Source organism: Galleria mellonella, unplaced genomic scaffold (assembly GCF_026898425.1).
Source record: "Galleria mellonella isolate WM207_F2 unplaced genomic scaffold, CSIRO_AGI_GalMel_v1 utg266, whole genome shotgun sequence".
NCBI classification, from domain to species: Eukaryota; Metazoa; Arthropoda; class Insecta; order Lepidoptera; family Pyralidae; genus Galleria; species Galleria mellonella.
The window spans coordinates 1,546,580-1,558,389 of record NW_026442061.1 but is presented as its reverse complement, the minus strand read 5'-3'; the positions used below and the strand labels follow the sequence as shown (position 1 = coordinate 1,558,389).

General features: G+C 38.1%; 1 protein-coding gene across 9 annotated transcripts in view; it reads right to left on the bottom strand.

Annotated features, from left to right (window-relative positions):
* Nucleotides 1–255: 255 nt before the first annotated feature.
* Nucleotides 256–11,810, bottom strand: part of LOC113515985 (atypical protein kinase C) — a 297,975-nt gene continuing 286,420 nt past the window's right edge. For all 9 annotated transcript variants that reach the window (XM_052895214.1, XM_052895211.1, XM_052895212.1 and 6 more), the window contains 10 exons: nucleotides 9,208–9,293; nucleotides 8,433–8,632; nucleotides 7,837–7,996; nucleotides 6,672–6,892; nucleotides 5,712–5,892; nucleotides 4,916–5,128; nucleotides 3,654–3,821; nucleotides 1,820–1,935; nucleotides 867–996; nucleotides 256–418 (listed from right to left, as the gene is read on the bottom strand). In XM_052895214.1, coding sequence (XP_052751174.1) covers nucleotides 909–996; nucleotides 1,820–1,935; nucleotides 3,654–3,821; nucleotides 4,916–5,128; nucleotides 5,712–5,892; nucleotides 6,672–6,892; nucleotides 7,837–7,996; nucleotides 8,433–8,632; nucleotides 9,208–9,293 — 1,433 coding nt within the window. In that variant the 3' untranslated portion in view covers nucleotides 256–418; nucleotides 867–908. The remainder of the gene's footprint in view (nucleotides 419–866; nucleotides 997–1,819; nucleotides 1,936–3,653; nucleotides 3,822–4,915; nucleotides 5,129–5,711; nucleotides 5,893–6,671; nucleotides 6,893–7,836; nucleotides 7,997–8,432; nucleotides 8,633–9,207; nucleotides 9,294–11,810) is intronic.

Here is an 11,810-nt window from a genome sequence, read left to right as displayed (position 1 = left end):
GTCTTATTTTTTTTTATAAATAAGGGAAACTAATTTTAATGTTTATTAATTATTTTTGTGTTTAGTACGTGGAAATCCAGTATAGATACTTTAGGGGTTGTCAACCGGTCGGATTAAGGTTTTCAACAAATTTAAAGTAACCAACATACTGTCTGAATACTTAGTGTTGCTATCGTACATAATTAGGGTTGGCAACTGTTCGTGTTAGTGTTGTCCAATGAATGTGAAGTAACCAGTATAAAGTTAGGCTATGTATGGAGTACCGGTCGCGCGTGTGTGGCTAGTGCTTGTTGTGTCGTCAGTTGAGCGGCAAGCAGAACATGTGCTGCAGCAGCGTGGGCTTGCGCGGCGGCAGCTCCGAGCAAACCGAGTCGTAGTCCGACGACGACGACTCCGCGCCCACGCCGTACGCGTACGCCTGCGCACACGGAAGATGCTGCAGGTTACATTAATACTTTATAAAATTAAAAATGCGGGTCAGAAGAACCAATAAAGGGAGAGCCGCATTCAGTTTGGTGCGGTAATTTTCGCGTGATGCCGGAGCAAACATAGACACAGACAGACAGACAAAATTTCTAAATAATATTTTTTGGCGTCTATCAGTTTTATTACGACTTCTTATATTAATTATTTTTAAATATTTTCTATGTACAGGCAGACAATTGTTACTGTCTGGTGATCTGTAATACAGGTTTTTTCAAAACCTACAGCAGGCACCAGTTTCTCACAAAACTGGTCTATTTTTACACATATATTTAATTGTACATCAAGTTGTTACTTTTGTGAAGAGAAAAATAAACCATTCATTCATTAGTTCAGTATTTTATTATATTAGTAAGATCTTGCCTACGCTCTTAGCTAGTTACCTGCAAGGGATCGTGGTAGGGATGCAGCAAACAGGCGTGTTGTCACACGCAGTCCTCCAGCGACATCAGCAGCGGGTTCACGTACTCGAAGCCCTCGAACTCAGACTGGTCAATGTCCGCGATCACCGTGCTGCCGAATCGAAAAGTATTAATTTATCTTGCACTTTGGAGATCGCAGTCTGATGATGTACTTACTTTTAGCTGCTAAGAGTTAATTATTTACCCCAAACAAAATTAAACGCCATTTCTTTTATGCAACTTACAATGGCAAACAAGCGGACGGCCCACCTGATGGAAAGTGGTTACCGTTGCCTATAGATATGAGCAGTATCATGGTCATAACAGATTACACTGTTTCGCCTATGACACCCCTCATGCGTTGCCACTCCTGAGGACTCAGGTGTTATTCTTTTGTACTCTGTGAATTCACTGCCATATCCCACTCTTCAAATTGAAACAGCGACGCAAACACAACTGCTTCACGGCAGAAATACGAATGGGACAGAGGTGCCCAACCAAACGACTTTTGTACAAAGTTTCACTTTGGTTTCAATTAGCTGTAAGATATGCAATTTAAAATCTTTTTAATATTCTAAAAATTATACAGGTAATATATAGAGAAGATACAGGTGGCTTAGGACAATTCCTTATTGCAGTCTATTGGGGACAGTCCAGCAGTCCAGCAGTGGACGTATTATGGCTGAAATGTGGACGATATATAGACATTATAAAAATTAGAATACACTATCCTAATTAGTACGTACTATTTTTATTGCTGACGTACTATTTCCTTTTAATTGCCTCGCGTAAACCCCTAAAGTTTAAAATTAAATCTAATATTAAAATTGTTTGTATGCCATTTAAAATTTTACTTATGTCAGGTAAAAATACTATGATTGCAAGTATTGGTGTAAAAACTGTGGTGCCATCTAGCGGTCTGGTTGGATACTAACTCGTTGTCGGGCGTGAGGTGGACAGGCTCGTCCGTGAACTCCGGCGGGAAGTTGGCCAGGTCTCGCTCGCCCTCCAGTCGCGGCTTGAACGGTGGTACCACTTGCTTTTGCTCCAACTGGAATAATACGTTCGTAGTTAAGCGAAAGTAAGGCTCGCCATCGGCAGAGAGTTCACCCTCATACCTTACAGCCTAAATGGTCGCGTACAGCGCGGTTTCAAGATTTCCTCCCACGAACACTCAGGTTATAGAATGAGCTCCTTGCCGAGGTTTTCCCAAGAAATTCTTCAAAAGGGGGGTAAAGAGGTTTCTTAAGGGTCGGCAACGCGCGCGTAATACCTCTGGTATTGCAGGCGTTCGTAGGCTACGGTAACCACTTATCATCAGGTGGGCCGTATACTTGTTTGCCACCTCAGTGGTATAAAACAAAGTATCATATTACGGGTTATTGAGAATTAAACTAAGATTAACACTGTTTACCGCATAGGTTGAACAAATTGAAATTACGTTATTTGATATCGAGATTCGTGCTGTACAGTTGATACAAGACTCTTTTTAGACTATTCATGAGATTTTGTCAAAGAAGTTTTTTTTTTATACAACTTAGAATGGTAAACAAGCTGACGGCCCACCTAATGGAAAGTGGGAACCGAGACATGAGCAGTACCATGGACATAACAGAGTATACTATTTCGCCCATGATACCCCCATGCGTTGCCATTCCTGAAAACTCAGATGTTATTACTCCGTACCCAGTAAATTCACGCCATATTCCACCCTTCAAACAGAAATACAGCCATGCAAACACAACTGCTTCACGGTAGAAACACGAATGGAACAGAGGTACCCAAGCAATCGACTTTTGTACAAAGTCTCCCTCTGGTAAATAAATAAAAAAAAAAGTACAAAAAATCGCCGTGTGGTCCTTTCGTTTTCTGTGAGTGTCGTAACAGACGACTAAGGGAACTTAATGGCGGTCAGTAGCGTCCCTCTTAAAATATCATCAAAACCTAACTGCGCTTGGCAACCCACTTGCCAAGCCTGGCAGCTACTGGCAAAACCCCCTAATGGCAAAAGCAGTCTATAATGGATGCTTATGTCCAGCAGTAGACAGTTAACGGCTCAAATGACGACAAAGAATCAAAAGATATATTCATAACAAAACATTGTACATTTTCTAAACATAAGTAAAAACAAATTAATGCATTTTAAATATTCAAGAAATATTAAAAACTAGCGACCCGTCCCGGCGTCGCTCGGGTGAACATTTTTAACATTTCCCTTCACTGCTCCGCTCTTATTGATCGTAGCGTGATGATAGTATACTATAACCTGCCCAGGAGTATGAAGAATAATTGTACCAAGTTTCGTTAAAATCCGTCAAGTAGTTTTTGTTTCTATAACAAACATACAAACAGACAGACAAAAATTTTACTGATTGCATTTTTGGCATCAGTATCGATCACTAATCACCCCCTGATATTTATTTTGGAAATATATTTCATGTACAGAATTGACCTCTCTACAGATTTATTATAAGTATAGATTTAAAAACTTAAACCTACCTAAACTATTCTAAATTCAAACAGAATTATCGTTAACAAAAGATGAGTTCAACAAAATATAGTAATAAATTACAAACGTATAAAATTACCCCTTTATTCATAAAAACGTTAACAAAACATCAATAAAACATCTTATAAACTTATTTTAGCATCAACATCGAACTGTTTTGTAATAGTTAAAACAGGTTTGTAACATGTTTTAATATTTATGAATAAAGGAGTTAATCTTTTCCTTTTATAATATTTATAATAATTGTTCAGGTAACTGACCATTTCCCACTCGATGCTCTTGAAGAAGGGATGGTTAACGATGTCGAGGAAGCCGTTCTCGCCGCAGCCGAGCCGCTCCACCGGATTCTTGTTGAGGAAGCCCTTGAGCACCGACGCCGCCTTCACCGACAGCGAGCGCGGAATACGAATCGTCTTCTCTAGGATCACCTGCAATACACACACACCATTGCGGTTAGAAGGGGAGGAGAGTTTTTTAACGAGTGATAAATTGTGGTACATGGTAATCCCATCTGCGCTATCGGTATACGCTGACGGGACACCAGTGAAAAATGATAGGCGAGGATGAAATCAGGTCTGTTGGCTAATTGTGACGAATTTAATAAGAACTTATCACGACTGTTTCCAAGCAAACCGTGTGGAGGTCGACCTGAAAGGGTATTTTGCTAGCAATGAGGCTTTTAGACTATATTAGTAATAATCGCTTTTCTCTCAGAAAAGAGAATGTATTTTTTTATACCACTGAGGGGGCAAATAAGGATTCGGCCCACCTGATGGTAAGCGGTTACCATAGCCTATGAACGCCTGCAATAACAGGGGCATTACGGCTGCTCACGTAATCCTGGAGTGTGAAGCTGTGGCCCATCAACGTTTAGAAATCCTCGGAACGGTGAGGTCGCTCCCTGAGGCCTGTGAAGATCCCTAGAAGCTTCTGTACTACTGGGCGGAGCTAGGTTGGCTGTACTAGCCATGACTCATACGCACAACAGCCCAAATTAGAGGCTAAGCGCGGAAAATGGAGTCCATTCACAACAGGGGCATTATGCGCGCATTGTCGATCTTGAGGAAAGATATCCTCAAATTCAGTCTGAAAACTATCGTAATTAATTCCTGCTGAATTCATCATCATTGGCCTAATTGATCTGATTTGATGATAAGTGAGGTAGAAGCCTCTCTAGTGGGGTACCAGCGAATGAATATTGGTATCCCGCCAGTATTGGTATACAATAACGTCGAAACCAATAACCATCGAGGCAAGCGCTTTCTTATATGTACCGATTGTTCAGTGCCACTAGCGAAGTAAAAGGGCATCCAGTTACAGGCTCTAGGGGATTTTTTATATATAAAGATGGAATAATGCATCTGTGTATAACGGGGCACCGCTATAGAATGAAATGAAATCAGTGATTCATCATTAATCACACTAGAAATGAACTACGATGGTTTCCGAGGGTGATCACGAGGAGGTCCATGTTAGCAATTGGTTACCATCCCATCATTAATATGTGAATTAAGAAAATCACCTGGAAGAGGTAGTCTTCCGTGTTCTGGTCGGGGTTGTCGGCGGCCTGCGCGATGTCGAAGGGCGAGCGGCCGGCGAGCATCTCGTAGGTGAGCACGCCCAGCGCCCACCAGTCCACGGAGAAGCCGTACTCCTCGCCGCGCAGGATCTCCGGCGCGATGTAGTTGGGCGTCCCGCAGAACGTCGACGTCGTGTCGCCGGGCCGCACGCCCTCCTGCAATCATACTCAGCGTCAGCGTTCCACTACTCTGACAGTTCGCTTCACGGCAGACCGTGATGTAAGACAGTGGTATCTGTTTCAGAGACTTAGACTCTCTACCTGAAAATACAACAATACAAGTGCCATACAACTATGCAGGTCTTTCGTCGCAGATTTTCTGCGGCGTCCAACAAAATATATCCAGATATTATCAGGCGCACCAAAATATTTGGCAAAGGGACGCAATGAGCTGTTTATTTACGGTATTCGTTCTGTGAAGGATCTATCGTCGGTGTTAAATGGACAACGTATTTACAAACATAATACAATGCACCACACCAGGTGAGTGGATAAACTCACGACAGATCATGCTTTGATATGATAGTGTGACAGAGTGGCAAACAAGCATAATGTTCTCTATATGGCAAGTGATTATCGCAGCCCCAAGACATTAACAACACTAGAGGATTTGCCTGTGCGTTGCCAGATTTTTAAAAATGTATAAATCTTTGATTGAAGGTCCCCAAATCGTATTTAATCGGAAACAACGTTACAGGTAGTTTATTCTACACGTCTTCAAAGTCCTTGTCAGCGGTACCTTGCACATGCCGTAGTCGGTGAGCTTAATATGCCCCTCGTGGTCGAGCAGCACGTTGTCCAGCTTCAGGTCCCGGTAGATGACGCCGCGCTCGTGCAGGAAGTGGAGCGCCAGCGAGATCTCCGCAGCGTAGAATCGCGCATGCTCCTCCGGCAGCCGCCGTTGCCGCTGCATGTGGAACCTGCCATAGACACGCCGATCTTTATAATCTTTTCATATATGCGGTATGAGTACAACAATAGATGGAATATGGCAATAAAAGTACAGGATATGAAGGCATAATATCGTCATCTTGATTATCAGTCCACTGCTAAACATAGGCCTCCCCATAAACTGTCATAAGGAACGGTTCTAGCCAACTGCATCTACTGACTCCCTGCAATGCATTTGAGGTCGTCACTCTATATAGTGAGGGCTCATCCTACACTGTGTTTACCCGTATGGGGTCGCCAATCAAGAACCTTTCTTCCCAATCGGTCCCAACACTATGGTCCTCAAGAATTGCAATGCACGAGAGGTATCATAGAGAATTCTGTGACGTTTATGGTGCTGTTACGTTTATAGGAGGGGAGTACCGCATTCCACCAGGTGGGTTGCCAGCTTATTGTCTACTTTAAGTTTAATACCAAAAACCATACAGTTTGCATGATTGTATGACGTTCATTATAAAGATAAATATAGCAATCCTACCTAAGATAGAAGGGCTTTTTCAGTTTTGTCGGTGTTACGTATCAGTTTTTTTTAGACTGAGGTGTTTGAGGGTTTTAAAGAAGGGCAAAGAGATAGAACTCATATGAAATCTACTCCATACATAAATTACAAAAAGTGGTTTCTCCAGAATGAGATACTTGGGGTCTCTTAGAGAAGGATAAACAATCACCTCCTTTCATGAACTGTACTAGTTTCTCCAGATCGAAATAGACGTCAAAAGTAGCAGAAGAAGTATAAAATGGAACTCACATGAGATCTCCTCCTCTCACGAACTCGATGACAAAGAAGAGGCGGCTCGGCGTCTGGAAGCAGGAGTGTAGCCCGACGAGGAACGGGTGGTTGGACGCGGTCTCGAACACGTGTTTCTCGGTTTGCACCCAGTCTATATCCTCGTCGTCTGTCACCAGCGCCTTTTTGATCACCTTCATCGCGTACACGCGTTTCGTTCTCTTCAGTTCTACCATTAATACCTGCAATGTGAAAATAATTCTTAATGCTCAAAACATGGTTCTTTGTTTGGTAGTTAACAGCTGACATAGTACAGTATTTATTATATAAATAATTAGAAGTATATACATACTTCAAATTATTTATATTCATTAGTGCCAGTGAGTGCAGGATTAAAGTTTGTAATGAATGATTTCTAAAAGATTACCGATCAACTTCCAGATGTCTTTACAAATTAAGGTTTAAGAGAAGTTATAAATTTAATTAATTTTAAATGAAACCAATTACAAATGCTGAAGGAAATACAATAATATTGATAAAGTAAAATTGTAATCGAATACGGAATTTGTTCTTGATCATATTTACTTTAAAATATGAGGAAAATCTAAAGACATGAGAATTATTTTTACTTTTAATTCAATATAGATGTGTAACAACCTATGTTTTTGCATTTGCAAAGCTTATTATTAGCATTACTTTGCTAATAAATTTCGGTTTTACAGATCTTATTAAAAAGTACTAATGTTAGCCTTATAAAGTGAAGCACGTTAATTATTGAAGAGCAGGGACAAGTAATGATGTTTACGTTTCAATATTACAACAATTGTACTAGTAAGTCAACAGCTGGGGGGAAAGGGATTGTTAGTAATGGAGACTGAGAATCCCATTGCTAGCAATATATCCAACAAGGTCGACCTCCTCGCAGTTCTCCCTGGAAACTATCATGGTTAATTCCTGATGAATTCATCATGATGGGCTAACTAGCCTGTTTTCATTCTCATCTATGACCCTTCACTGGTGCTCCGCCAGCGTATCCCGTTAGCGAAGGCGGGGTTACCATACCATTTTCACCAATAAAAAAAAATAGTAAGTCAACAGCAATAAAATAAAAAAATAAATAAAAAATTAAAAAGTAATTGTGTTATTTGATATAATTTATGTGTTCTTTGATATCACTAAAATGTACCTTAGCGTATGAGCCCCTGCCGATGACCCTGATGAGCTCGAAGTCCTCGAGCGAGTACTGGCGCTGCGAGCCCGGCTCGAGGTCCTCGGGTCGGACCGGGGCGGGCGGCGCCGGCGCCGGCGGCGTCTCCGGCAGCGGCGGTTCGGGCTCCGCGCGCGATCTGTAACAATGCAAAGAAAAATTATTGGTTTTGATAAACAATTAAGCTGTTTTTATTAGTACCACACAAAAAGGAGTTTCAATCAATACGGGAGGTAACTTTATTAATTTCATGTAATGGTGACTATAATGTACCATTGAAAAATTGAAAATTTCTATTGTTATTCGACTAATTCACATATAGATTGAATAAGAGGACTTGACGGATTCTCATAGTGGTCCGATACACCCAAAGACTCTAAAACATACCTGAGACGAGAGGAAGGGATTGCTAACAAAATACTGTAATGTAATGTTGTTATTTCCACGCGGTCCGTTCGAAAACCATCGTGGTTAATTCTTGGTGGATGCGTCACAATAAACTGATCTGACTTCATCCTCACCTATAATGCAGGTAGGGTTACCAGTCCATGTTTATCGAACTAAAAAAAACATACCTGACAGATGACGCCCGGCCCAGCGTGCTCTCTCCGTTGGCATCGTCCTTGACTTCGACAGGGTCGACGTGCTCATTGGAGCAGGGTTTCTGCACCAACTTATGGCACTTCTTGTGCACCAACAGTTTACACTGGATGCATTTGAAGCCTTGCCGCCCCAGGCCCCAGATTCGGTCTTGGCAGAAGGCACAGAAGGCGCGCTGGAATATAAAAACAGACAGCGATGTTACATAGATATAATTTATTTAACTCGAAATAAAAAAACAAGATTAAAAAGTAAAAAAAAAATAGGACTTAAAGAATTTTTCCACTGCATGAAATTAGAGGCGGTTTTCATAGTTATGTTCTTGAAGGTACTCGTACATCTTAAAATCTGGCGTATGGTTTATCTTGATATGTTATTTAAAAAATGGTCCATTTAATTACTTTACTACTTTCGAAAACCACACGCACGATATATTATATAATAGCAGGAAAAAATTATAAATACATACAAGTTATTTTTTATTGGATCTCGAGACTAAAGAAAATCATATGTTAAAAATTAAGAGATGTATGATGTTCATAACACGACAATTCGTCGAAATTTGGTAACGCGTTACTCGGTCGGTGTTTGCATAAGTCAGGGTAACCTAAGTGGAAGTAATACTATACTCGTAGTAACTAAGACGGCAAAGGACATAGCCTATTTTTTTATCTTGGTCAATTAATATATCCCGGTCTTGCAAACGAAGATGCAGGTAAAAATAGTAATACATAGTTGTATAAAACTCACTCTGTTAAATCGTTTGGCTTGAAATATGTGTCCATTGACCCGGTAAAGCTTTCGCCACCGCCGTGCACCGCGTCTGTATATGCTTCCTGGAAACAAAATACGGTGTTGAGTTAGAAAAGTGGACGGACATATGCTGAAGATTGTCATTACATATAGGGTGAAATCGAATTAAGCATTCATTCAAAGGTGTTCTAACAGTGAAACTGAATACTTTTTCCAAAAGAACATAGGTTGATAAACGATAAAGAATTTGAGATTACTATATATATATATGTGTGTGTATATATATATATATATATATATATATATATATATAGTAATTAAAACTTAGTTTTAATATACGCTACTAATATTTAGCTATACCTAGTCTGTCTTATTGATGAAAATATAGATAAAGAATAATTGACCAGATCACAAAATTGTCTGCTGAAGTCCAAGAGTAAAACAAATTAGAAATAGGTTAATAAGATGGTGATAAGATATTATTAAGGTACTTAACATAAGATCAACTCTAAGCAAACTAGCTTTTAAACATAAATTGCGTACCTATTTCTTAGAAAAATCACTTCCCCTTTAAACTCTGTTTGAGTCATAAATTGTTATTTGCTCTTCTATTAGAGTTAATTCTTTGATATAGTAATATTTTATGTATTTATTTTTGTATATTTTTAATATATGTATATATTTATTTATTTAATATATTATGTATATGTATATATTAGTCTAATTATATGTTTATATATATGAATATATCAAGTATTGCTTTATTTTTCCTCTATTCAATAATGCACCGCCTACTTATTTCTCGGTTTTCTCAATGGTTGACTGACAGAGAAGAGAACACCGTCCGATGTTAAGTTCGCCAAATATACATAGAATTTTACTGTGCATTAAAGTTTAAATAAATAAATAAAAGATTGATTGTTTTGATTTGTTATTAAGTTACATTGAGAGTGTTTCCGTAATAATTTCTATAAACCTTGGTCACCTTGGTTCTATGAACTTAATAAGTAAAAGTATATTAAGTATAATAAGCGATCTACTAATGTAGATCGCTTATTAAGTGTTGCCAAGAAAACAAAGTTCCTACAAAGAAATTCACAATCTTTTCCTAGAAAAATCCCAATTGGGTAGCTATTATTCAAAGACTTCTTTTTTATTTTTAGAATAAAAAAGTAAAAGAATAGAAATCTAGGACGAAATAGAAAGAGTTAAGTATAATGAATTTATATGAATGAATTTAATGAATACATGTTGGTCATGCGGACCAAGTCGCGGGTAAAAGTTAGTCATACAATAAAAATACGAATATTTGCGAATTTTAATTAATAGTATTTTATAAATAACAATATAAGATTTTGATTTACAAAAAAAAAAAACATTGTAATTAATAATATAAAATAATGTGTACACTAAGAAGCTTGATCAAGTCATTTTACAAGTGACAAAATGATACTGAAACAAGCACTTACATTTTAAAGTCGCACGACTGTCTACAGACCTCTTTAGAGTAACATTATAAGTGGAGTAACCAAGTATCCCATTACCGGTCCAACCCTTTATAAATCAGATTAGCAGAGGCTTCAGAAGCCATGCTTTTGAATATCAACCTTCAAGGACCATCAAAGGTAACGATATTCGATTCAGGTAGATATTTCGAAGTGTTAATAATAACAAAATAAGAAGACGTGTTTGTGTAATTTATTGGTAACAGTTTAAATTGCTCGCTGCCTATTGTTTAACCAATATCGGAATTAACGTGTGATTTCAGATTAATAAATATATATTCACTACGTACGTACAGTAATAACAAAACCACATTAAAATTCTACATTTAAACGAAAACTGTCAGCTTTGGCCATATAAATTTGCATCAAATCATGTTTCGTAAATTAAAATGAAATAATTTCATTAACACAACAGTGTTGCCAGAAATTAGTTTTGTTAATACCTCAAATTATTAAGAAGAATTATTAATAGTAAACATTGTTAATTAACATTTAACTCTTTTTATTATTTTTCTTTATTTTAATATATTGTAATAAAATAAATGTATGATTCGTAAGGCGTGTTTAATACTGAATGATATTCTCTCAATTTGATGGAGTATGTAGCGATATATTTTTTTTAGTAACATATATTGTAAAAAATATAAGGCAAGGAATATGAGGCAAAATGCTGATTCACCTTATACGATATGATGATTTTTGAAGGAAAAATAGAGGGTAAAAGAGGAAGGAGAAGCGGAGAAATAACTATATGTGATAGATAAAGGAAAAACTAGGTATCATGTCGTACAGGGAGATCAAAGATATGGCCTGAAATAGAGCTGGCTAGAAGAGAATGTATGAATTAGTTGCCCCGATAAGAGGAAACTTTTAAATGAGGAGAGAGAGAAAAGAACATATAATAATAAATTGTTAAAATTAATTATTTGTAGTTTTAACGACGCCATTTAATGTGGCGAAACATAATGGATATAACTAGAAAATGTAACATACCAAATGATTCTAGCAAATAAATTTAATCACAATAAATTTGTAACCACATTTGTTCATTTCATTTCAATACAAACTGTGTTTCAAACATTCTGAATATAGCTG